Source organism: Xenopus laevis, chromosome 2L (assembly GCF_017654675.1).
Source record: "Xenopus laevis strain J_2021 chromosome 2L, Xenopus_laevis_v10.1, whole genome shotgun sequence".
In the NCBI taxonomy this organism is placed as follows: domain Eukaryota; kingdom Metazoa; phylum Chordata; class Amphibia; order Anura; family Pipidae; genus Xenopus; species Xenopus laevis.
In genome coordinates this window covers 186723163-186750065 of record NC_054373.1, presented here as the reverse complement: position 1 = coordinate 186750065, position 26903 = coordinate 186723163, and the positions used below count along the sequence as shown (strand labels likewise).

Here is a 26903-nt window from a genome sequence, read left to right as displayed (position 1 = left end):
TTGCAATTTCAGTTATCTGGTCGCTAGGGTGCAAATGACCCTACTAACCAAACACTGATTTGAATAAGAGACTGGAATATGAATAGGAGAGGCCTGAATAGAAAGAAGAGTAATAAAAAGTAGCAATAACAATACATTTGTAGCCTTAAAGAGCAATTGGTTTTTTTTAGATGGGGTCAGCGACCCCCATTTGAAAGCTGGAAAGAGTCAGAAGAAGGCAAATAATTCAAAAAATGTAAAAGAAAAAATGAAGACCATTTGAAAAGTTGCTTAGAATTGGCCATTCTATAACATACTAAAAGTTAACTTAAAGGTGAACAACCCCTTTAAAGGAGAAGTCAACCCCTTCTGCGCTAAAAGTCCTCCCCCCTCCCCTGCATAGCCCCCCCTTCTTCCCAGCAGCCTTCCTCCCCCCCGGGCAAATGCCCCTAACTTATTAGTTGCCCCTCCATGCAGGTCCTCTCTTGCCAAGTTCACGGGCGCCATCTTTGTCCGATTGCTCTTCTTCCTGTATTCGGCTGCGCATCCGTAGTAGGAGGCATTTGCCGGTTGGATCTACTGCGCATGCGCCGAAAGTCACGAACTTTCCGAAAAAAGAAATCGGAAACTTTGTGATATTCGGGCGCATGCGCAGTAGATTCAACCGGCAAATGCTTCCTACTGCGCATGTGCCGCCAAATGCCAATCAATACAAGAGGAAGAGCGCTCGGACGAAGATGGCGCCCGTGAACTGCATGGAGGGGTGACTAACAAGTTAGGAGCATTTGCCAGGGGGGGGGGAAGGGCCTATGCAGGGGAGGTATTTTAGCGCCGAAGGGGTTGACTTCTCCTTTAATGACCTCCACAACATCTTACGGATAGAATGCTTCATTCCTGTGTGCCACCAACTGACAGATTGCACTTCAGACTTCTTTAACAAAAACTGTACAAGTTGTTCTGTAATGTGGAGCATTAGAAAAACAAATCTAACAGGAATATTTTGTTTCGAACATAGATTTCTACTCCTGTAGCGAATATCAAGTTAATTTTAATGGAATTGCTTTAAAGAGAAAGATTGGTGAACTTTCTGGATCAGGAGTTTCCTGATCAATCCAATCCCATACATTATACCCAAAGGATTTTCTGCTTCTTAGCTCTGGGATATTTCGCATACAAATCTATTTCAAAGGAAGTTATTTTGCTTTTACAGTTGTTTGACTGCTAATCACAGGTAACATTGCGTATTGTAACTGCGGGTAGTGATTAAATCAGAAAGGTCTATATAAATATACCAGTAACCCCTCAAAGTAATGCTGCTCTGAGTCCTCTGTCAAAAGAAACAGCACATTTCTTTCCTTCTGTTGTGTACTCATGGGCTTCTTTATCAGACTAACTGTTTTCAGCTTAAACCTCCAAGGCTTGGGCTTGAGCATGCTCAGTTTGCTCCTCTCTCCCTGCTGTAATCTGAGCCCAGAGCTATGAGTGAGCAGGGAGAGACTCAGGCAGGAAGTGATGTCACACCAAGCTAATATGGCAGCTGCTATCCTAAACAAACAGAGAGAGCTTCTAAAGCTGTTTATGGTAAAGTATTCTGCAGAATAAATATAGCGTTATAGCTGCACTATTGTGACTAATCTATTGGCAATAAAATGCTTCTGTAGCTTTCCTTCTCCTTTAAAGGAGAAGGAAACCCCCAGGGCGCTAAACCCCTCCCCCCCTCCCCTGTGCTGCCCCCCCTCCCTCCTCCCCCCTGGCCTACCTGTCCCCCTGGGCAAATGCCCCTAACTTTTTACTCACCCCTCTGCGCAGGTCCTGTCCACGGAGTACGCAGTCGCCATCTTCTCCCACGCGCGTCTTCTTCCTGCTCTGATCGGCGTTTTCTGGCGCATGCGCAGTAGGAACAGGTACCGGTACGGCTCTACTGCGCATGCGCCGAATGTCACGAAGTTTTCCGATTTCACTTCGTGACATTCGGTGCATGCGCAGTAGAGCCGTACCGGTACCTGTTCCTACTGCGCATGCGCCAGAAAACGCCGATCAGAGCAGGAAGAAGACGCGCGTGGGAGAAGATGGCGACTGCGTACTCCGTGGACAGGACCTGCGCAGAGGGGTGAGTAAAAAGTTAGGGGCATTTGCCCAGGGGACAGGTAGGCCAGGGGGGAGGAGGGAGGGGGGGCAGCACAGGGGAGGGGGGGAGGGGTTTAGCGCCCTGGGGGTTTCCTTCTCCTTTAAGGGGTTAAAATCCTGCCCATTTATAACTGCAATAGAACAGCGCACTAAGAGAAAATAGCAAATCAATATTATAATGGCAACACCATAGAACTGCAAATAATGTTGAGTAAAAACCCATTAACACCTCAGTAACAGTGTAGCTGAAAGAAATTTATATTGATAATTAAACCACAATTCATAACGGCAAATAAAAAGGCTGCATTCAGACCAAGCACAAAAACACTGAGTAGGCATCCCAGTAAGGTATAGTATGATAGTAAATAAATGGAGGATCTAAAGCAGTGATTCCCATCTGATCTTCCAAGCAGTCTGTTCTGTGGATAGAATACAGAGCACTAGAAAGGACAAGTGAAATAGATCTCAATCCGACACCGAGGGGATTGTTCATGTTATAAACAGAGCCGGATAAGAAACATGCTCCGAGTGTGGATCAATTAAACACAGACTTTATTTCATAAACATTGCACTTACTGAAAACCAGATTAAGATTTTTTTCAAAACACATCAGTTAATAGTGCTGCTCCAGCAGAATTCTGCACTGAAATCCGTTTCTCAAAAGAGCAAACAGATTTTTTTATAATTAATTTTGAAATTTGACATGGGGCTAGACATATTGTAAGTTTCCCAAGTGCTCTCAGGCATGTGCTCTGATAAACTTCAGTCACTCTTTACTGCTGTACTGCAAGTTGGAGTAATATCACCCCCTCCCTTCCCCCCTCCCCTTGCCTGGTAGATCTAAGAACAGCACTCAATAGTAAAATCCAGGTCCCACTGAGACACATTCAGTTACATTGAGTAGGAGAACAACAGCCTGCCAGAAAGCAGTTCCATCCTAAAGTGCTGGCTCTTTCTGAGGCAAAATGACCCGAGATGCACCTCAACACCAATATACACTTGTTGGTTCAGAAATAAAATGTTATATGGCAGAGTAAATTATTTGCAGTGTAGATTCGAAACAGAAACTACACCATAAAAATCATGACTTACACAGTTTCTCAGGCTGGCTACAAGCTTCATTATCACCTATCATAGCCATCCTACTGTGTTATACTACTAAACCCTGTACCCCACACCCCAGGAAGACCTCCCTCCCTCCTCCCCCCAGGCTAACTACCCCCTCCCCCCCGGGGAAATGCCCCATACTTACCCCTCAACACAGATTTTTCCAGCGAAGTTCCACGCATCCATCTTCCACGTTCTCTGTGAGCTGACTGGGAGATCTGCAATTTCCGTGTAATTCTGCACATGCGCAGTTGACGCAAACTGCGCAGAAATACCGCTCTCAGTCAGCTTACAGAGGATGCGGAAGATGGATGCGTGGAACTTCGCTGGAAGAATCTGCGTCGAGGGGTAAGTATGGAGTACTTCCCCAGGGGGGTAGTTAGTCTGGGGAAGGAGGGACGGGTTTTTTTTTTTGCAAAAGGGTTTCCTTCTCCTTTAAGTTAACTTTTAGTATGTTATAGAAGGTCTACTTTTAAGCAACTTTTCCATTGGCCTTCATTTTTTTTTTTTTTTTTTTTTTAATGACTTGCCTTCTGATTCTTTCCAGCTTTTAAATGGAGGTCTCTGACCCCATCTAAAAACAAATGCTCTGTAAGGCTACAAATGTATTGTTATTGTTACTCTACAAAACTTTCCTTCCCTTTTCTCCATGTTACCCATAAACAGAATGTAAACAGAATCTTACCTTGCAGGCCACTTTTGTCCAGGAAATTGCTTAAATTGAACAATGTATTTCTTGATGCAAGATACTGGATAAAACGCTAGAGGAAAAGGAAAAAGACGATCACTATCCATTGGTAAACAAATGAAAGGGGCACTAAACCCCCTTGTTTAACATGAGTTCAATGAGTGTGGCCTGTGCCCTTTTACACTGTATACCTGTCAATAAATCAATTGGTTTGTTATGTGCCAACACCTCAAAGGGAAGCATCGAAAATATTATTTCAGTATGATAAAGTTTGTATTAAATTTTCATTTTCCGATAGTACCGCTTTAAGAATAAGCTTTCCAGTTTCCCTTTACAAAGATCTCTAGAAACATAATAAAAATATAAGTGTGACATTATTACCCAGGAGCTATTAGAGCGTAGATTAAACAGTATGTTGTGATGGCTCAGATCCAATACTGGTAACATTCCAAGCCGACAGCATTATTCCTTTACTGGAAATGTGCTGAGAGTAATACCAGTAAGTTAGCCACGTATAAATAGAAATATCCCATAGCATTAGGAAAATATGCTAAATGCAGCTCTTTAACACTCCGCATGGCTCACGGAGTGGGGGGTTTGCTGTGGTTATCGTGCATCCGGTTATAAACAAGGCCACGGCTACTGTTCCTAAAGGACAGAGAGAAATATCTATTTCTAAGTCATTTAATCTAAAAGACACCACTTATAGCCCCCAATGTAAGATTCTCACTATCTGGGATGCATTTCTCAATATCAGCAACAGCATCAGTTTAAAAACTACAATTCCCAGAATGCACAGCTCCACTGAAATAAGTCTCATCTACTGGAAATGTGAAGGGGCTGTTCACTTTGCAAACACTTTTTTTGGTTCGGTCATTTTCAGAAATATTTTCAATTGCTTTGCATTTTTTTTTTTACCGTTTTCCCAAAATTTACGTTTTTATATTCTAGGGTTCCAGTCTGGCAGCTCCGTGATTCAGGTGCAGATTCTGTTACAATTTGTTCTAGTATGTTATAGAATGGCTAATGCTAAGCAACTTTGTAAAGGGGTTGTTCACCTTTGAAATAACTTTTAGTAGGAAAATGTACAAAATTATGTTCTGAGACAATTTGCAATTGGTTTTCATTTTTTATTATTGAAGGTTTTTGAGTTATTTAGCTTTTTATTCAGCAGCTCTCCAGTTTGCAATTTCAGCCATCTGGTTGCTATGACCCAATTTCCCTTAGCAACCAGGCATTGATTTGAATAAGAGACTGGAATATGAATAGGAGATGCCCTGCATAGAAGGATCAGTAATAAAAAGTAACAATAACAATACATTTGTAGCCTTACAGAGCATTTGTTTTTTTAGAAGGGGGTCAGTGATACCCATTTTTAAGGTGTAAAGATTTGGAAGAAAAAGGCAAATAACTATAAAAATAAGTTGCTTAAAATTGGCCGTTCTATAACTATAATAAAAGCTACCTTACAGGTGAACCCCCCCTTTAATTAGCCTTCATTATTTATAGTTTTTACAATATTGGCCCTTTTTTATGACTTTTTCCAGCTTTGAAATGAGGGTTACTGACCCCATCTACAAACAAACGCTCTGTAAGGCTACACATGTATTGTTATTGCTACTTTGTATTCTTCATCTTTCTATTCAGGCCTCTCCTATTCATATTCCAGTCTCTTATTCAAATCAATGCATGGTTGCTAGGGTCATTTGGACCCTAGCAACCAGACTGCTGAAATTGCAAACTGGAGAGCTGCTGAATAAAAAGCTAAACAAATGAAAAACCACAACTAATAAAAAACAATTGCAAATTGTCTCAGAATATGACTCTACAATCATACTGAAGGTTGATTTCAAGGTGAAAAAACCCTTTAAACTTCAATATTAGAAAAAGTAAGGCTGCCTAGGAATATCCCCCAGCATAAACCTGCACTGAGTAGGTAACTAAGGAGTCACACAGTGTAAGCAGAAATGTAGGAATTTAGGGGCATAGAAGCACGTAACAAGAAGCTTCACGTAGGAATGGACTAACAGCAGCAGCCTCTTTAACAGATGACATTGTAAGTAAGAAACAAGTCAGATACAGCAGAGTTACTGTAGCCTTTCCTGCAGTGTATTCACTAATTCTATGGAGCCCTGGACCAAAAGCAGCACTTGTCTGTCTCACTGACTAACATTTATTTTCTTTACTTACAAAAGTCAATCCAGATGCCCACGTCTCAATGACTGACTATGAGTCTAAAGATAAAGCCCCTCTTGTTTCCCTGCAGGTGTTATTTAAAAGCTGCATGAGTAAATACACTGATATTACTGTTTATTAGGGGAAAAAAAGTGATGTCTACAAAGCAGCTGTGAGTAGAATTTAAGAGACATGCCAAAAAGGCCTGCCATGTGATATGAGGTTCTTAGCTACAGTCTGCCCATCAGCCTTGTCTTTAGCACAGTATTCCTCGGTCCTAACACTGGAATAGCAGGTATAGTAGGGAGAGATGGTGTCTATAGTAACAGTGGATAATAGTCTCTGGGAAGGGAGTGTGACTGTGGGATAGCAGGTATAGTAGGGAGAGATGGTGCCTATAGTAACAGTGGGATAATAGTCTCTGGGAAGGGAGTGTGACTGTGGGATAGCAGGTATAGTAGGGAGAGATGTGTCTATAGTAACAGTGGATAATAGTCTCTGGGAAGGGAGTGTGACTGTGGGATAGCAGGTATAGTAGGGAGAGATGGTGTCTATAGTAACAGTGGATAATAGTCTCTGGGAAGGGAGTGTGACTGTGGGATAGCAGGTATAGTAGGGAGAGATGGTGCCTATAGTAACAGTGGATAATAGTCTCTGGGAAGGGAGTGTGACTGTGGGATAGCAGGTATAGTAGGGAGAGATGGTGTCTATAGTAACAGTGGATAATAGTCTCTGGGAAGGGAGTGTGACTGTGGGATAGCAGGTATAGTAGGGAGAGATGGTGCCTATAGTAACAGTGGATAATAGTCTCTGGGAAGGGAGTGTGACTGTGGGATAGCAGGTATAGTAGGGAGAGATGGTGTCTATAGTAACAGTGGGATAATAGTCTCTGGGAAGGGAATGTGACTGTGGGATAGCAGGTATAGTAGTGAGAGATGGTGTATATAGTAACAGTGGATAATAGTCTCTGGGAAGGGAGTGTGACTGTGGGATAGCAGGTATAGTAGGGAGAGATGGTGTCTATAGTAACAGTGGATAATAGTCTCTGGGAAGGGAGTGTGACTGTGGGATAGCAGGTATAGTAGGGAGAGATGGTACCTATAGTAACAGTGGATAATAGTCTCTGGGAAGGGAGTGTGACTGTGGGATAGCAGGTATAGTAGGGAGAGATGGTGTCTATAGTAACAGTGGGATAATAGTCTCTGGGAAGGGAGTGTGACTGTGGGATAGCAGGTATAGTAGGGAGAGATGGTGCCTATAGTAACAGTGGATAATAGTCTCTGGGAAGGGAGTGTGACTGTGGGATAGCAGGTATAGTAGGGAGAGATGTGTCTATAGTAACAGTGGGATAATAGTCTCTGGGAAGGGAGTGTAACTGTGGGATAGCAGGTATAGTAGGGAGAGATGGTGCCTATAGTAACAGTGGATAATAGTCTCTGGGAAGGGAGTGTGACTGTGGGATAGCAGGTATAGTAGGGAGAGATGGATGACAAGTTGCCTGAATAAAGGGAGCTATAGCTAACAGCAATCCCTTTCAATAAATAAAAATGTTCTACACCACTGATTACCATGGGGCAGCATCTCTCCTAAAAAAACAAAAGCAGTGACAGCTATGATGTGATTGGTTGCTGCCCATCTTATGCCCAATGTTGATAAATGAGCCCTGCTATGTGCATGTATTGATAACACTCATCACTGAGCCCCTTTCCCCATCACACTGTGTAGCAGCATGTCATTTTATGTTTTGCAGAATCAGATGCTCCTTATTTCTAGAATTCCCCCAAGTAACTGAATTTCCATATGGGAATTTTGGACTGTGGTTGTCAATCCATGCCTTGTGCAATTGGTAGAGGCCACACATGGACAGACTTAAGCTGCTGATTCTGCTCCTTTAGACAGGCCTTGTCTTGCAAATGCAAAAAAATGCATGTATCTAGGCATAGAAAAAAAGAGTGAGTAGCACTGCACATAGAAGAGAGAAAAGGCAATATTATAATAAACCAAACTTTTAAGTAGGGACACACTGAATCCACTATTTCAGGATTCGGCTGAATCCTTGTGAAAGATTCAGCCGAATACCAAACTGAATCCAAACCCTATTTTGTATATATAAATGACGGCAACGAGAGGAAAGAGAGTATAAAAAAAAAAAAAAAAAGATTAAAATTGGCCAGGCACTTTGATTTGGCTGAATAAGAATCCTGCTTGAAAAGGCCGAGTTTTGGCCGAATCTCGAACAGAATCTTGGATTCGGTGCATCCCTACTTCAAAGACTAAGTCACTTGAGTTTTTGTTTGTGTTTTATGAATGCTGTCTATATGAATGGTAAAAAAGTCGGTAAATAGCCCCATTAACCTGACAGTCTTTGACTGACTAAGTCAAATCAAGGATTCGGATCAGGATTCAGATTTTTTCAGCAGGATTCGGCCGAATCCTTCAGCCCGGTCGTACCGAATCTGAATTTGCATATGCAAATTAGCGATGGGAAGGGAAATCGCATGTCTGTCAGAAAACAAGGAAGTAAAAAATGATTTCCCTTTCCTACCCCTAATTTGCATATGGAAATGAGGATTTGTCAATTCGTTCACAAAGGATTGGGGGGTTTGTCTGAATCCAAAATAGTGGATTCGGTGCATCCTTAGTACTAATGGATGCAACAAATCCCAGAATCCTTTGTGAAAGATTCGCTCGAGCAAGTCAAGAAAAGCCTGACCCGCACATCACTAATGTGAAGCAAAACACCCTGTAAGGCCCCTTTATTTATACTCCAGCGGTCCAGCTGTTAAAGGGGTGGTTCACCTTTAAGTGAACTTTTATTATGTTATAGAATGGCTAATTCTGAGCTAATTCTATCTTTTCATTATTTATTTTGCCCCTGTCTTCTGACTCTCTTCAGCTTTCAAATGGGGGTCACTGACCCCATCTAAAAAGTAAATGCTCTGTAAGGCTACAAATGTGAAAGTGCAAACTGGAGGAGCTGCTGAATAAATAGCTAAATAACTAACCAAATGCAAATTGTCTCAAAATATAATTCTCTGTATCATTTTTATTTAGAAATAACTTACTGAAACTCCGCTTGTGCTCCTCTTCAGAAAAGGCGATAGGGTGATCCATCATGTGGCGCTCGATTTCTGCTCCCTGCCTTCCTTATAGGAGAGCCAGGGAGGAGAAATCGAGCGCCGCACAAAGGATCGTCGCCCTGTCGCCTTTTCTGAAGAGGAGCACAAGTGGAGTTTCGGTAAGTTATTTCTTAAAGGAGAAGGAAAGCTACGGAGGCATTTTATTGCCACTAGATTAGCTGCAATAGTGCAAGCTATTACACTATATTTATTCTGTAGAATGTTTTACCATACCTGAGCAAAAAGCTCTAGAAACTTTCAGTTTGTTTAGGATAGCAGCTGCAGTATTAACGTGGTGTGACATCACTTCCTGCCTGAGTCTCTCCCTGCTCACTCATAGCTCTGGGCTCAGATTACAGCAGAGAAGGGGGGGGGGGAGAGGAACAAACTGAGCATGCTCAAGCCCAGGGCAATGAGTTTTAAGCTGAAAACAGTAAGTCTGATACAGAAGCCCATGAGTACACAATAGAAGGAAAGAAATGTGCTGTTTCTTTTGACAGAGGACTCAGAGCAGCATTATTTTGAGGGTTTACTGGTATATTTAGATGGACCTTTCTGATAAAGCTTACTTACTTTTAGCCTTTCCTTCTCCTTTAATAAAGACTTTGCAGACACAAACACCAACCACCTGGGCAATACTAAGTACATTTATAAAGCACATAGAATACTGACCTCATTTCCATTCACCATCAGATGGTGGGTTGTTATAAGAGACTTGAAGACCACCACCCAACTACTATTGGTTGTTCTTTCAAACAACGAGTCCGCCAGCTGTGGGATGTTTACATTCATCTCGTTGGTGCACTGAACTAAATCTGAAAGAAAAACATTTCCCAACAATAAATCTGTTAGGATCGTCCTCAGTGATCAGTAAGTCATTACATAAAGCAGAAAAATGTTAAAGAGACCATTGAAGGAGAACTAAACCCTAAAAATTCATGTGGGTAAAATGGGCTATTTTCTATAGTGAACTTATTGCACGAGGCTAAAGTTTGAGCTTGTCAATAGCAGCAATGATCCAGGACTTCAAACTTGTCACAGGGGGTCACCATCTTGGAAAGTGTCTGTGACACTCACATGCTCAGTGGGCTCTGATTGGCTGTTGAGAAGCTAAGCTTAGGGCTCGGCACTAATTATCCAGCAGAAAATGAGCTTCCCTGGCTGTAATATAAGCTGATGCTACAGGTTTGCTGATTATTCAATTCTGATGCTAATTGCACTGGTTTCTGTGCTGCCATGTAGTAATTATGTGTATTAATTACTAATCAGCCTTATATTGTGACATTTCTATTCTATGTGTACTGTATATTGTGAGTGGCTCCCTAAGCTCAGTAAGTGACAGCAGCACAGAGCATGTGAATCAGTGAATCAGCAGAAAAGAAGATGGGGAGCTACTGGGGCATCTTTGGAGACACAGATCTTTACGGCTAAAGGGCTGTGGTTGCCTTGGGCTGGTACAGAAGCACAAAACATCATGTACAACATTTCTAGCTACTTCTTTAGTTAGGCTTTAGTTCTCTTTTATTAAGAGTTTATGTTCCTAATAGGTGATATGGCTGATATACTGGCTGCACACAAGTGTGTATAAAAAGATATATGTGTCACATTGCCAAAGCAGTAAGTGAAAAAATCATTGAACACACAGAGCAGCCTAGCATCAGACTTGGGAGCCCGGGGCTGCACCTCGGGGACCCACTACACCCCCATAAAGCCCACACTGCCCCCCCCCCCGCATGTAACTTTTTCTTCTTGCAGCCTCCCCAGGGACTAGGTAGGGAGGTCAGAAGTAGCGGCAAAACCAGCCTATTGGCTTTATTTAATGTTTATATGATTTCCTAGTAGACTTAAGATCCAAATTAGGGAAAGATCCATTAAATCTCGAAATTCAAATTAAAACTCGAATCGAGTTTGGATGATTCACATAGTTACATAGTTAAATTGGGTTGAAAAAAGACAAAGTCCATCAAGTCCAACCCCTCCAAATGAAAACCCAGCCCCATACACACACCCCTCCCTACTGTCACATAAATGATATATACCCATATCTATACTAACTATAGAGTTTAGTATCACAATAGCCTTTGTATTATGTCTGTCCAAGAAATCATCCAAGTCCCTCTTATAGTCATTAACTGAATCATCACCCGGCAGTGCATTCCCCAACCTCACTGTCCTCACTGTGATGAACCCCCTACTCTGTTCCTTTAAATGAAACTTCTTTTCCTCTAGTCTGAAGGGGAGGCCTCTGGTACGTGATTCTCTTTATGGGTAAAAAGGTCCCCTGCTATTTGTCTATAATGTCCTCTAATGTACTTGTAAAGTCTAATCATGTCCCCTCACAAGCGCCTTTTTTCCCCCAGAGAAAACAACCCCAACCTTGTCAGTCTCCCCTCATAATTTAACTCTTCCCTCCCTCTAACCAGTTTAGTTGCACTTAGTCTCTGCACTCTCTCCAGCTCATTTATATCCCTCTTAAGGACTGGAGTCCAAAACTGCCCCCATACTCCAGATGAGGCCTCACCATGGACCTATAAAGAGACAGAATTATGTTTTCATCTCTTGAGTTAATGCCCTTTTTTATGCAAGATGGAAAAAAATTAGAAAAATCAAAATTTTCACTTTGACCCTTAATAAATGTGCCCCTAAGTGTCAGCTGGAATGGTGTAAAAGTCACTGCTGTTGGATTCAGTTAATACATCCCCATCATGGGAAAAGCCTGGGCTTGGCAGATGCCGGGAGAACTCTATGGGGGCAATGTAATAAAAGGTGCTAAGTTTGCCCAAGAGCAGTAACCCATAGCAAACAATCAGCATGTAGAATTTACTGGTCAGCTGTTTAAAAGCAAACATCTTATTGGTTGCAATGGGCTACTGCTCTTGGGCAAACGTAGTGCCTTTTATTACATTTGGGTTATGTCTGAACCCATAATGCCGTTTGGTGGAGAAGAAATTATAGTCTGGGGCTGCTCATATTGTTTTGGCTAGGGTCCACTGGGTCCAAGGATATTCCTGATACAGGTATGGGATCTGTATGGGAAACCTGTTACCCAGAAAGCTCCAAATTACGCAAAGGCAGTCTCTCATTCACTCCATTTTATCCAAATTTTTTTAAATAATTTCCTTTTTCTGTGTAATAATAAAACAGTAACTTGTACTTGATCCCAACTAAGATATAATTAATCCTTATTGGAAGCAAAACCAGACTATTCGCTTTATTTAAAGGGATACTGTCATGGGAAAAATTTCTTTTTTCAAAATGAATCAGTTAATAGTGCTGGGTTAATTAAGAAGACCTCAACCAAATAACCTTTTACTGGTAAAATGCTGCAAAATGTATTAAAGGGGTTGTTCACCTTTAAATTAACTGTTAGTATGATGTAGAGCAGTGCTGTCCAAGTTCTGTGGTACCGAGGGCCAAAATTTTACTGGCCTATGTGGAGGAGGGCCGATAATGGAAGTCTGTGTTGGCCACTCCCCCTTTTAAACCACACCCACGGTTTTTCCAGCAGGAACTCCAATAAACCCCATTTTCAGAAGTGCCGTCTGCCTTTCGAGTCTTTGTCGTTTTAAGATCGTATCCACATTAACGGTGGTAACACACCAAAAAACCAAATGGTTGGTGCTCACTGCAGGGAAATCCCTCATCACTCATATGTGAAAAATTGAAGTCATGTTAAAAATATATCCTTAAATCCATATGCCTCATCCTCCCCTGTGGATAATACAACAACCCCCCAACACATGATTAAACACCTTGGGGGCCCTTAACAAAAATTTCCAAATGCTAATAACCCCCTAACAGGCTTTCATGCCACAGGTAGGGTAGGGCAAGCAGAGAATGGCACACACAGGCAGCACTGGGCAAGCAGAGAATGGCACACACAGGCAGCACTGGGCAAGCAGAGAATGGCACACACAGGGAGGCAGGGCCGGGCCAAGGTATTTTTGCACCCTAGACAGGGGCTTCAATCAGTGCCCCCTCCACCCAGTCCTGCATTACCATTTCCAACCTTACCAGTCATATAGCCCCCTGTACCTGTGCCAGCACCTATCATATTGCCTCCATTTGTACATATACCAATGGCAGTCAATCCCTCAGATTGCCCCCAGGCCCCAATCTGTACCTGTGCCAGCACAAGCCAAAACATCCATCATATTTTTACCCCCAATCTGTACCTATGCCAGCGGCAACCAAAAGAATCCATTATATTGCCCCAATTTGTATCTGTTCCAGCAGTAGCCAAAGATCCATCATATTGCCCTCAAACATGTGTGTACCTGTGCCAGCAGCCACCGTATTGCCCCATGTACCTGAGCCAGCAGCAGCCAATCCCTTATTTTACCCCCTAATCTGTACCTGTGCCAGCATCAGCCAAAAAATCCACACTATTGCCTCCATATATGTACTTGTGCCAGCAGCAGCCAAATATCCATCATATCATCTGTTTACCTGTGCAAGTAGCAGCCAAGATATTGCCCACAAATATGTACCTGTGCCAGCAGCTGCCAAAAGGGAGTGATTGTGTCTGGAACAGGGGGTTTAAAAAGTTGAAAGACTATTAAAGGCCAAGCAAATCAGGGTTTAAAAAAGAAAGAAAGTAAATTCCCCTAAAAAGTGTACCCCGTCTATGATTGCGCCCTAGGTGGGCTCCTACTCTGCCTGCCCCTAGTTCCAGCCCTGCAGGGAGGGAAGACAGAAGAGAGCAGGAGACAGGGAAAGCTCTCAGTCTAATATGTACTACATACAGTGACACAGAGCTGGGGCCCCATTAGCATTTTGTATAAAGTGTGAACAGGTGAACAATGTGGCAGTTTCAGTCTGGGTCTCAGGTAGAACAGTACAGGGGCTTTAGGATATAAACAATAGAGGGGTCTCAGGTAGAACAGTACAGGGGTTTTAGGATATAAACAATAGAGGGGTCTCAGGTAGAACAGTACAGGGGTTTTAGGATATAAACAATAGAGGGGTCTCAGGTAGAACAGTACAGGGGTTTTAGGATATAAACAATAGAGGGGTCTCAGGTAGAACAGTACAGGGGCTTTAGGATATAAACAATAGAGGGGTCTCAGGTAGAACAGTACAGGGGTTTTAGGATATAAACAATAGAGGGGTTTCAGGTAGAACAGTACAGGGGCTTTAGGATATAAACAATAGAGGTGCCACAGGTGTGAACAATACAGGGGGATCACAGGTGTGATACAAGGGATTAGAGTCTGAATTTGAGGTTTAAACAATGCAGGGTGCAGTTTATCTCTACAGTGTTACCTTTGAAATCTTACATATGGTAAACAGACACAGCATCTGGGTGGCCAAAAGGGGGGGGTCGCATGCGGCCCGCCAGTTGGACAGCCCTGATGTAGAGAGTGATATTCTGAGACAGTTTGCAGATGGTTTTGATTTTTTTATTATTTGTGGTTTTTGAATTATTTAGTTTTTTTATTCAGAAGCCCTCTAGTTTGCAATTCCAGCCATCTGGTTGCTAGGGTCCAAATTATCTTCCTAGCAACCACACTGATTTCATAGGAGACTGGAATATGAATAGGAGAGGCCTGAATAGAAAGAGGCGTAATAAAAAGTAACCTTACATAGCATTTTTTTTTTTATATGGGGTCAGTGACCCCCATTGGCAAGGAGGAAAGAGTCAGAAGAAGAAGGCAAGCAGAGGAGCAAGTGACTGATGGCAGAGCCCATTTCAAAGGCAATAACTTCTGTATGAAGAGTGACAGCAGCTTTACAACATGATTAAGACTGATGATAGTTCCCCTTTAAATCTCCATGAGACGGAAGTTTCCTGTTTATTAGATTCAGTCTGAGGTTGAGCTGGTGAAAGCTCAATGTTTACAGACAAATGGTACGTACAGCGGAGCAATACACCGACATCTGGCAATTCCAGCAGCTCATCAGGGAAATCCAAGAGAAGCAGAGAACGATTATAATTGGGCAGCGTCACTTGTACTTGAGAGCTGGACACAGATTGCCTAGGACTAAAGCTGGCCATAGACACACAGATTCCATCGTACGAATCGAGAATTTGTACCATTTTCGGATCGTGTGTGGGGAGTGCCGACAGCTTTCGTCCGGCGGAGATCGGTCGTTTGGTCGATCGGTCAGGTTTGATTTTGACCCGGCCGAACAATCAGATTACCCCCGATATAGACATGCTCGTTAAAGGAAAACTATACCCCCAAAATAAAAACTTGAGCAACAAATTTATATCAAATGAAGTGGCATATTAAAGAATCTTATCAAACTGGAATTTATATTTAAGTAAATATTGCGCTTTTACATCTCTTGCATTGAGCCACCATTTCGTGATGGTCTGTGTGCTGCCTCAGAGATCACCTGACCAGAAATACTACAGCTCTAACTGTAACAGGAAGAGATAACCTGACCAGAAATACTGCAGCTCTAACTGTAACAGGAAGCGATCACCTGACCAGAAATACTGCAGCTCTAACTGTAACAGGAAGAGATCACCTGACCAGAAATACTGCAGCTCTAACTGTAACAGGAAGAGATCACCTGACCAGAAATACTGCAGCTCTAACTGTAACAGGAAGAGATCACCTGACCAGAAATACTGCAGCTCTAACTGTAAGAGGAAGCGATCACCTGACCAGAAATACTGCAGCTCTAACTGTAACAGGAAGAGATCACCTGACCAGAAATACTGCAGCTCTAACTGTAACAGGAAGAGATCACCTGACCAGAAATACTGCAGCTCTAACTGTAACAGAAAGAGATCACCTGACCAGAAATACTGCAGCTCTAACTGTAACAGAAAGAGATCACCTGACCAGAAATACTGCAGTTCTAACTGTAACAGGAAGAAGAGTTGAAGCAAAAGACAGAACACTGTTAATTGGCTCATGTGACCCAACGTGTATGATTTGTTTGGTATGCTTGTGTGCACAGTGAATCATATGACCCCAGGGGGCGACCCGCATTTTTTAAAATGGCAATTTTCTATTGATGATTACCCAATGGCACATACTACAAAAAAGTATATTATTATGAAACTAGTTTATTTACATGAAGCAGGGTTTTACATATGAGCTGTTTAACGTAATATCTTTTTATAGAGACCTACATTGTTTGAGGGTATAGTTTTCCTTTAATGGCATATCGGGGAAAGATCGGCGATGTCGCCAAACGAGCGGATCTTTGCGTCTATGGCCACCTTTAGTGCTAGGTAAACATGAAACACGTTAGGCGCCTTAAGGGGATTGTTTGATTTTTTATAATATGCAATAAAACTTGTACTTTTTAACTTAAGCTGGCCATAGATGTTGAGATTTTTAAAAGATCCGATCCTCATCGTACGAATTGTCCATCAACTAAAAAGTCCAATTTGCCAGGAAAACAAAGGGGAGCTGCCTGCTTGGCCCTGCAAACATAGATACATTGCACTGGGACGGACAAAGATGTACGATCATTCGAATCCCACTAACCGCACGATAATTTCGAAGGATTGGTCGGACTTCTCAAAAATTGGTCGTTCGGCAAGAAGGATCGTCGCGTCTATGGGGAGCTTTACAAGCGGGCTTTGGGAATATTTTTCAAGTTACATGGACACAGCAATGGGCCAATAATAAATGAGACGTAATCACGAGCATGACAATTAGAAGGCAAGTTAGGGGAAGATCACACTGGGAGATTCGGGGAGATTTAGTCGCCTCTTCTTTGGGGCGACTAATCTGCCAGAACTGCTTTCTCCTGTCTTCCGCCTGCTAGAATGAAAAATCACCTGCGGCATGGCACTCGCGGCGCTTCGTTTTCCGAAGTCACCTGAAGTTTCCTCGTGAGGCAACCCCAAAGAAGAGGCGATTAGTCGCCGGGCAACTAAATCTCCCCGAATCTCTCAGTGTGACCTTACCCTTAAGCTGGCCATAGACGCAAAGATCCGATCGTACCAATCCTCGATTAGTACGATTTTCGGACTGTGGTCTCTGCACCGATTTCCGCAGCACTTTCTATCACGTTTACAGTCAGTATTACATTTATGGCTGTTTAATATTTAACCGTGCAACACTGCTCAAACAAGGTGATCATTGGACATTGAACTTATTTCAAGCCACACATTATCAGGACAAACATATCTATAAAAATGTAGTCATCTGTGGAGTTGAAAGAGACAGAAAATAATTCCAGCAAAACATAATAGACATAAATAGACAGAGCAATGGAGAGAACATTCAACTAATAAATTCTGTATTTTCTCCTTATTAAAGGGATACTGGCACATTATTTGGTTCTGAATACAAGTTATTATTGGGGAGAATGCTCAATACAGGTATGGGACCTGTTGTCAAGACTGCTCGGGCCCCCAGGTTTTCCGAACGACGGTTCTTTCCATAATTTGGATCCTTAAGTCTACTAGAAAATAATATAAACATGAAATAAACCCAATAGGCTGGTTTTGCCTCCAATAAGGATTAATTATATCTTAGTTGGGATCAAGTACAAGCGACTGTTTTATTATTACACAGAAAAAGGAAGGCTTTTCCGTAATTTGGAGCTTTCTGGATAATGGGTTTCTGGATAATGGATCCTATACCTGTACTCTGTATGACAGCTTTTACTTCCTTCCTGGAGAACAGCAGCAGTTTCTTGCTTTATGGCAGGAACTCTAGATACAGACTTGGGATCACAGATAATGCTATTCAAAGTAGAGCAGGATTAGTTGCCCTTTAATTTGCAGCACTGCTACTTAGAGAGAAGTTGACTGTTAGTGCAACAAACATGAATGTGTGGCTGAGACAGACTAAATAGAATCACAGAATGTTTGCTACAGTCTAACCTCGACAACCAGAAAGAAACCCGACAGTGAGATTAGATTTATATGCACTAATATTTAAGTTTAAAGGGGTGGCTCATTAACTTTTAGTACAGGAATGGGACTGGTTACAGAGAATGCTCAGGACCTGGGGATTTCTGGATAATGGATCTTTCTGTAATTTAGATCTTCATACCTTAAGTCTACTAGAAAATCATATAAACATGAAATAAACCCAATAGGCTGGTTTTGCTTCCAATAAGGATTAATTATATCTTAGTTGGGATCAAGTACAAGCGACTGTTTTATTATTACACAGAAAAAGGAAATAATTTTTAAAAATTTGGATTTGTATAAAAGAGAGTATATGGGAGACGGCCATTCCATAATCATTGGTCTTCTTCTGATTCTTTACAGTTTTCAAATAGGGGTCACTGACCCCTTTACGAAACAATTGCTCTGTAAGGCTACACATTTATTGTTACTTTTTATTACTCCTCTTTCGATTCAGGCCTCTCCGGTTCATATTCCAGTTTCTTATTCCTGTGCATGGTTGCTAGGGTAATTTGGGCCCTAGCAACCATATAGCTGAAAATAGTGAATAAAAAGCGAAATAACTAAAAAAAAAAAAAAATAATAATAATAAATAAGGAAATCTATCGTAACTCTAACTTTTAAGGTGAACATGCCCTTTAATTAGCCAAAAGGTATCTTGCGCAGTGAAGGGACCATCCACTCTCAGAGAGTCATAATAAAAAACAAATATACACAGACTTTGCATAAGGGATCAGCTTTTCCCCACATTAGCATCCCACTCAGAAGTTTGAGTACACATGGACACCTGCTCAGCCTCATAATATGACCGGTCAACAGATGTGCCTAAAAAAATAATTGTGTGCAATTCTGTAGAAATTTGCATTTCTCAACCTGGTAAATAGAGATTGTGTGGACAGTATTTAATAAACAAGTGAAACAGCCAATCATTATATCTCTTCTGTGCCCCCCTTCTGGCCCCGAGTAACTGGGGGCTAGTAGTAACTGGGGGCTAGTAGTAACTGGGGGCTAGTTGTAACTGGGGGCTAGTTGTAACTGGGGGCTAGTTGTAACTGGGGGCTAGTTGTAACTGGGGGCTAGTTGTAACTGGGGGCTAGTTGTAACTGGGGGCTAGTTGTAACTGGGGGCTAGTTGTAACTGGGGGCTAGTTGTAACTGGGGGCTAGTTGTAACCGGGGGCTAGTTGTAACCGGGGGCTAGTTGTAACCGGGGGCTAGTATTCCCAGTGTACACTTGCCTTCTTTTTATAAGTCCCCCTACATGGTTGAACTCAGAGCACCCCTCTCCCTTGCTCATGTCATGCTGATAGTCCCCGGCTAATGAAAGCATTACAGATATGGATATTAGATATTGGTCTTGAGTTAAATGACATGAATTGTCAGCCCTAATGTTTCAGGCCACATACTGGGAGCAAATGTTTGGGCACCAAGAGAAAGTGCTGCGCTTGCACGTGTGGCACTGAAATTACTTGTTACTGAACTCAATGGACAACTCACTCTTTACACAGACAACAAAGAAAGAGTAGACAGTGTAAGTGATCATTATTAGATTGTACCACTCACTGGGGACAAAATTCTGAATTTGCCTTCAGATGCACAGACAAACTTATCATTTCTGACCGAAAACACAACATGAAGATGACGCGAAATGACTTGCAGTAGTGTGTTTATTTACAGTCAATAACTGAGCCAAGTCTTATTCCAAGTTTCTTCAGCGGAAGAGACCAATGCCAACATTCCCCCGCACTAGCGATTCTACACATCTGCTTTGGAGAAACTCAGGAAAGCCACAAACACAGTTATGGCTAATTATATATAAATACTGTATATATTTAGTCAGGTGATCCCACCGGTGGCTAATACAAGGGCAACCAAATTTGGGAGTTTTACTTTAAGAGCAGCAAGTAAGTTGCAGGTAAAACGTAGTCCCTTTATTAAATGTATAATGAAGCAATAGAATTCTTAATGAATCAGATGAAAGTTAAGTGTATGACTGGTAAGGATATTATAAGTCACTGAGGGGTTGTTCTGTGACCATATAAAGACACAAGGCTGCAGGCTGAGTTATACAGGGAACTCTGAGTATCACTCATGTATTATAAGGGATAATGTACCCCCTACTGTAAATGATAAGGATATTAGAAGTCACTGAGGGGTTGTTCTGTGACCATATAAAGACACAAGGCTGCAGGCTGAGTTATACAGGGAACTCTGAGTATCACTCATGTATTATAAGGGATAATGTACCCCCTACTGTAAATAATAAGGATATTAGAAGTCACTGAGGGGTTGTTCTGTGACCATATAAAGACACAAGGCTGCAGGCTGAGTTATACAGGGAACTCTGAGTATCACTCATGTATTATAAGGGATAATGTACCCCCTACTGTAAATAATAAGGATATTAGAAGTCACTGAGGGGTTGTTCTGTGACCATATAAAGGCACAAGGCTGCAGGCTGAGTTATACAGGGAACTCTGAGTATCACTCGTGTATTATAAGGGATAATATACCCCCTACTGTAAATGATAAGGATATTAGAAGTCACGGAGGGGTTGTTCTGTGACCATATAAAGGCACAAGGCTGTAGGCAGTATAGCTACAGTAAGTGGTTCTTTCCATTCTCGAAATTAGCACTCATGAATTATTAACCAAGGTATAATTCATTTTCCTTTCCCCATTAGTTGCTATAAGAATGCTTTGCTCTGAATCTTGTCTAGAACAGAGTGAAAGCAACATACGTATAAAGAGCTGCTGGTACTTGTCTCTATTCGTTTATGTCTCTAATCAGTGATGTCTGTACATAAAGCAGGGAGCTGGCACACAATGAGAACTGTCATTTTTCTTTCCAATCCAGATACAAAATGTGGCTACTGGCCCTTTGAGATTAATGTCCCCCATTCAGTGCTCCTCTTGAGCATTTCAGCGTAGCTACAAGTGAGCCCCTCCTCTACGCCCCACGTATAAGAATGCTGTAGGAGTGAATAAAATAATGAAACAGATCTGCAAACACACCATCACATAGTGATGTGCCACAGAAATATAACAGCGTGGTACAGCGTAAACGCACACGAATTACATTATCCCACAATCTCCATTGCCCACAATTAGGACGCCATTAAAAAGTGCCTGCACCGCTGCAAGACTAATGATTCTTGTCTGAAACCCAATGTACTGCAGCAAGTCACTGAGTATCAGACTTACCGGATTATATTTATAAAAGAAACATACATGAGCTAGAGCAGTACAGTCATGTGACAAACGACATGATTGACAGCCCAATTATACCAAAATGACTTCCACACTGAACAGATTCTCTGGCTACAATCTGTACTTAATGTAACAGAAAATCATAAATCTTTTACATTTCTAATCATATAATGAAAGTGTTTTAAAGTGATAACAATACGATGCAGTAATGCCCTGCACTGGTAAAACTGTGAACATGATCTTGATTATTTCAGAAACAATGCAGAATATTTAATTGATTGTATTGAGAAAGTTTCTTATTTCAGTAAGATGAAACTTATATTAAATGTTCATTTTTGCCATAGTTCCGCTTAAAGGACAAGGAAAGTTAAACTAAAGAAGTAGGTAGAAATATTGTACATGTATTTTGTGCTTCTGTACCAGCCCAAGGCAACCACAGCCCTTTAGCAGTAAAGATCTGTGTCTCCAAAGATGCCCCAGTAGCTCCCCATCTTCTTTTCTGCTGATTCACTGATTCACATGCTCTGTGCTGCTGTCACTTACTGAGCTTAGGGAGCCACTCACAATATACAGTACACATAGAATAGAAATGTCACAATATAAGGCTGATTAGTAATTAATACACATAATTACTACATGGCTGCACAGAAACCAGTGCAATTTGCATCAGAATTGAATAATCAGCAAACCTGTAGCATCAGCTTATATTACAGCCAGGGAAGCTCATTTTCTGCTGGATAATTAGTGACGAGCCCTAAGCTTAGCTTCTCAACAGCCAATCAGAGCCCACTGAGCATGTGAGTGTCACAGACACTTTCCAAGATGGTGACCCCCTGTGACAAGTTTGAAGTCCTGGATCATTGCTGCTATTGACAAGCTCAAACTTTAGCCTCGTGCAATAAGTTCACTAAATAAAATAAGACATTTTTAGCCACATTCATTTTAAGTGTTTAGTTCTCCTTTAAGGACAACTCTCACCATTCCTCCAGACAGCAGGGAGTGGGAGTAGCTGGTGGGCACCCAGAGCCACCTGGTAAATGCCCTCCTTTCTATCCAGACTTTCCCACTGGAAGTTTATCAACAGCTGTAGAGAAACACGCTGACCATTCCAGATCTAATCTAGCTGCTGCAAACTACAACTCCCAACATTCCCCAAGAAAGCAGAGGTGGGAAGGGCATTTCTGCAGCAGCTGGAAAGCCTCAAGTTCCTGCAGGTAAAAGTCCTGTGCGGGTCTATTTTTTTTTAAAGGAGACATTTTGTGTAAAAAAAACTAAAAATGTACCAGAGCTTAATACTTAGATATAGATGAATTTTGCTTAAAATGTTAAGTGTTTCAGGCTGATTTATTGAATATTTCTAAAAAAAAAAAAAAAAAAAAACCCAATAATCCCTTCCTTCTCTTCCACTTCCTGTTCCCTGAATTCCCAGGCTGTGCAGGGGGGCCGGCAGCACTCCGCTCACTGCAGGACAGGAACCAATCAGCAGCTATCAAGACCTGATAGAGAACTGAAGCCTGTCTGTGCTTGTGTGACTGCAGGGCTGTGATTGGCTGTCCCTACTGTGCTTCTGGCAGGGACCGTTAGGATACGCCCTTATTTGAAACACAGACAGGGACCAGAGAACATCTGTAGGGAGCTCCAATAAAGGGGCTATTTTTAAAGATATTCATTTAATCTAATACTTAATGTAAAAGCAACACCATATTACTCATAATTGCCTACAAAATTAGGGTTTTTTCATTTATCCTATATGTCTCCTTTAAACCCGCAACTGTAGTTTGACCCACATGTTCCAACTACTCAACCTGCAATAGGCCAATTAACCTTCCAACCTGGGGGACACGCAAAGCCACATGTCACACTTGACCAGAAATGACATCACTCCGGCACTGAATATTCCCAAAAAAAATTAAACCCTAGAAGACCCATAAGGGAGGGATAAAGCCAGCAAATTTGTTGGGTACCAGCCAAGTTACCAACGGACTGACTGCACTGCCAAGGAATCAGTGACTTTTTGCCCAATGGGGATCAGATAGGATCTGTGCAGCCACTGGGACAGAATGTTCTGTTATACAGATAGCTAGAATCTCAGCTGCCATAAAGCAGGACAGGACTGCTGCTTACAATGGGGATCAGATAGGATCTGTGCAGCCACTGGGACAGAATGTTCTGTTATACAGATAGCTAGAATCTCAGCTGCCATAAAGCAGGACAGGACTGCTGCTTACAATGGGGATCAGATAGGATCTGTGCAGCCACTGGGACAGAATGTTCTGTTATACAGATAGCTAGAATCTCAGCTGCCATAAAGCAGGACAGGACTGCTGCTTACAATGGGGATCAGATAGGATCTGTGCAGCCACTGGGACAGAATGTTCTGTTATACAGATAGCTAGAATCTCAGCTGCCATAAAGCAGGACAGGACTGCTGCTTACAATGGGGATCAGATAGGATCTGTGCAGCCACTGGGACAGAATGTTCTGTTATACAGATAGCTAGAATCTCAGCTGCCATAAAGCAGGACAGGACTGCTGCTTACAATGGGGATCAGATAGGATTTGTGCAGCCACTGGGACAGAATGTTCTGTTATACAGATAGCTAGAATCTCAGCTGCCATAAAGCAGGACAGGACTGCTGCTTACAATGGGGATCAGATAGGATCTGTGCAGCCACTGGGACAGAATGTTCTGTTATACAGATAGCTAGAATCTCAGCTGCCATAAAGCACTTTGCAGCAGGCCTGGGCTGGCAATGTGTGGGATGTGACTAATGCCAGATGAGCTGCTGTAAGATGACATATAAAGTGGTTATTAAATGGACAGTTTGGGCCTGTGTGTATCAGGAATGGCAGGGCCTATGTTGAAGTCCAGTTCTGATTTGCAGGTATTCCCAACACAGGACTGTAGTTGCAGCAGTTTCCCAGTACAGGTGCCAGCAGGGCCCAAACCAATTCATAGGAATCAGCTGCTTCACCTGTGGGAAGTAGAGCTCTCAGAATTGGCCAATACAAAGCAGCAGCAGACTGACTGAGAGAACAGGTGGGTTCGCTGGTGTCCAGCTGAGCAACTACAACTCCCAGCAGTAACTACAACTCCCAGCAGCTCCAGGAGGCGGAAGGGAAGAGCGTGAGGTGAGCAGATACTCACAGTCCAGGTGCTTCTTCTTGGGGCCCATGATCTCGTGGGTAGTGGCCTTACACACGGTCTTGGAGACGGCCGAGCCGGTCATACTGTGCTGCGCCGCGGTGATGCGGTCGGTGATGCTCTGGCCGGACATGTTCCCTGTCACTGGGAGGAGGAGGAGCAGCCGCTGCGCTGAGGACAAGGGGGGCTCCGGAGTGACGATGTAACCATCGAGGAGGAGGAGGGCACGAGGGGTTCAGTAGGGATGAGGTCCCTTTAACAACCCACTCCCACCCTGTAATCCAATACGGAGTGACCGCGGCGAGGCGCTGCAGGAAAATGGCGGAGAGACTCCACCTGAGAGCGCTGGACCGGCAGCATCACGTGACAGCGCAGGGGGCGGGCTTTGCTGGAAGGTTTCCACGTGTGGGCGTGGTTGTCTGCGAGGTGCCGGGCAAAGGGGCGCGGTTTCGCCGAGAACTGTTTGTGGGCGGGAAACTTTGGGTCGTGTGATCGTGAGGCTGCGAATGAACCAAATGATCATGTACCTTGTGTCTATTCATTGTACTCAGCGCTTGAATTGGGCGGGGCGCCATCCCGTTACTTTTGTAAAAAGACTAGTTCCCTTCCCTGTGGGCGGGATGTAAAAATTAATAATATTGGAAGTCTTTTTTTCTCGCGCATTCGCGCTCTTTTTCATGATTGACAGATCCTTGGTCCAACCATTACACAGCTCCCAAATGAAACAACAGCCTATTGGGTGCGCGGGCCATAAATTAACCAATAGCGCCTCGGCTCTGCCGACAGTGAGAAGCGCAGAGAGAAACAGTGTGAGGGCTGCACCTGGGCAAGTCTGTAGTAAAACTCGTTATTTGTTAGTTATTATTATAGTCTACTCTATTGTTTGTTTTGCTCTTACCAACAGGAATGACTGAGTTCTCTTCTTTACACTGATGATAATCCTATTCCACCTATTCTACTTACACTGACTCACCTACTGTCTGTCTCTCACTGTCTGTCTGTCTCACTGTCTGTCTGTCTCACTGTCTGTCTGTCTGTCTGTCTCACTGTCTGTCTGTCTCACTGTCTGTCTGTCTGTCTCACTGTCTGTCTGTCTCACTGTCTGTCCTCTCATTGTCTCACTGTCTGTCTGTCTCACTGTCTGTCCTCTCATTGTCTCACTGTCTGTCTGTCTCCCCTGTATGTGTCTGACTGGATTTCTTCGACGCTCTGATTTTATCTCCAGAGATCTTGTTCCCTTCAAAAACAAAATTCATCCAAACAAAGATTGGGAGTTTCTGCCAGGGGTTAAGTTTAACCCATCAGATCAGCATTGACACCAGTCACTTCCTGAGCAAAGACTTAATAGATTGCAAGCTCCCAAGCCAATATCTGCCATACTTTGTCTATTCCAGTCAATGTGAGGGTGAGACCTGTGGCACATTAACTTCAAATGTCTTAATTACACCTCTAACTCATTTCAGAACCGTCCGTGTCCATAATAGGGTTAATCCCTACAGAACTGCCACTTACTGCACAGACTAGAAATAAGATTTTATTTTATTCTCTTACAATTCAGGAATTAGCTGTAAAAAAACATTTTGTACGTTAAATACCACTGAACATGCATTGTGCCTAAACATATCTCCTCCAGCTCCCTCAACTAAGTAGTTAAATTACAACTTTACTACATGTACAGCAAATTGTATTGGGATAATCTGTCACTCTTCTTCCCTGGCACTTTGTGTATGGAAAATACAATTTGTATGAGAAGTGGTGTGATTGTAACAGACAGAGCGCTGGGTTATGTCTATAGTAACAGTGGATAATAGTCTCTGGGAAGGGAGTGTGACTGTGGGATAGCAGGTATAGTAGGGAGAGATGGTGTCTATAGTAACAGTGGATAATATTCTCTGGGAAGGGAGTGTGACTGTGGGATAGCAGGTATAGTAGGGAGAGATGGTGTCTATAGTAACAGTGGATAATAGTCTCTGGGAAGGGAGTGTGACTGTGGGATAGCAGGTATAGTAGGGAGAGATGGTCTCTATAGTAACAGTGGATAATAGTCTCTGGGAAGGGAGTGTGACTGTGGGATAGCAGGTATAGTAGGGAGAGATGGTGCCTATAGTAACAGTGGATAATAGTCTCTGGGAAGGGAGTGTGACTGTGGGATAGCAGGTATAGTAAGGAGAGATGGTGTCTATAGTAACAGTGGATAATAGTCTCTGGGAAGGGAGTGTAACTGTGGGATAGTAGGTATAGTAGGGAGAGATGGTGTCTATAGTAACAGTGGATAATAGTCTCTGGGAAGGGAGTGTGACTGTGGGATAGCAGGTATAGTAGGGAGAGACGGTGTCTATAGTAACAGTGGATAATAGTCTCTGGGAAGGGAGTGTGACTGTGGGATAGTAGGGAGAGATGGTGTCTATAGTAACAGTGGATAATAGTCTCTGGGAAGGGAGTGTGACTGTGGGATAGCAGGTATAGTAGGGAGAGATGTGTCTATAGTAACAGTGGATAATAGTCTCTGGGAAGGGAGTGTGACT

General features: G+C 42.6%; 1 protein-coding gene across 7 annotated transcripts in view; it reads right to left on the bottom strand.

The window, feature by feature from the left end:
* The window catches only part of picalm.L (phosphatidylinositol binding clathrin assembly protein L homeolog), a 68658-nt gene extending 43871 nt beyond the window's left edge, over positions 1–24787 (bottom strand). For 2 of the 7 annotated variants that reach the window (XM_018247863.2, XM_041582843.1), the window contains exons 1-3: positions 24382–24778; positions 9868–10010; positions 3899–3974 (exon numbers count right to left, since the gene is read on the bottom strand). In XM_018247863.2, coding sequence (XP_018103352.1) covers positions 3899–3974; positions 9868–10010; positions 24382–24511 — 349 coding nt within the window. In that variant the 5' untranslated portion in view covers positions 24512–24778. Of the gene's footprint in view, positions 1–3898; positions 3975–9867; positions 10011–24381 lie in introns of all 7 variants that reach the window. The other 5 variants (XM_041582841.1, XM_041582844.1, XM_041582842.1 and 2 more) reach the window with 5 other exon arrangements.
* Positions 24788–26903: the final 2116 nt, after the last annotated feature.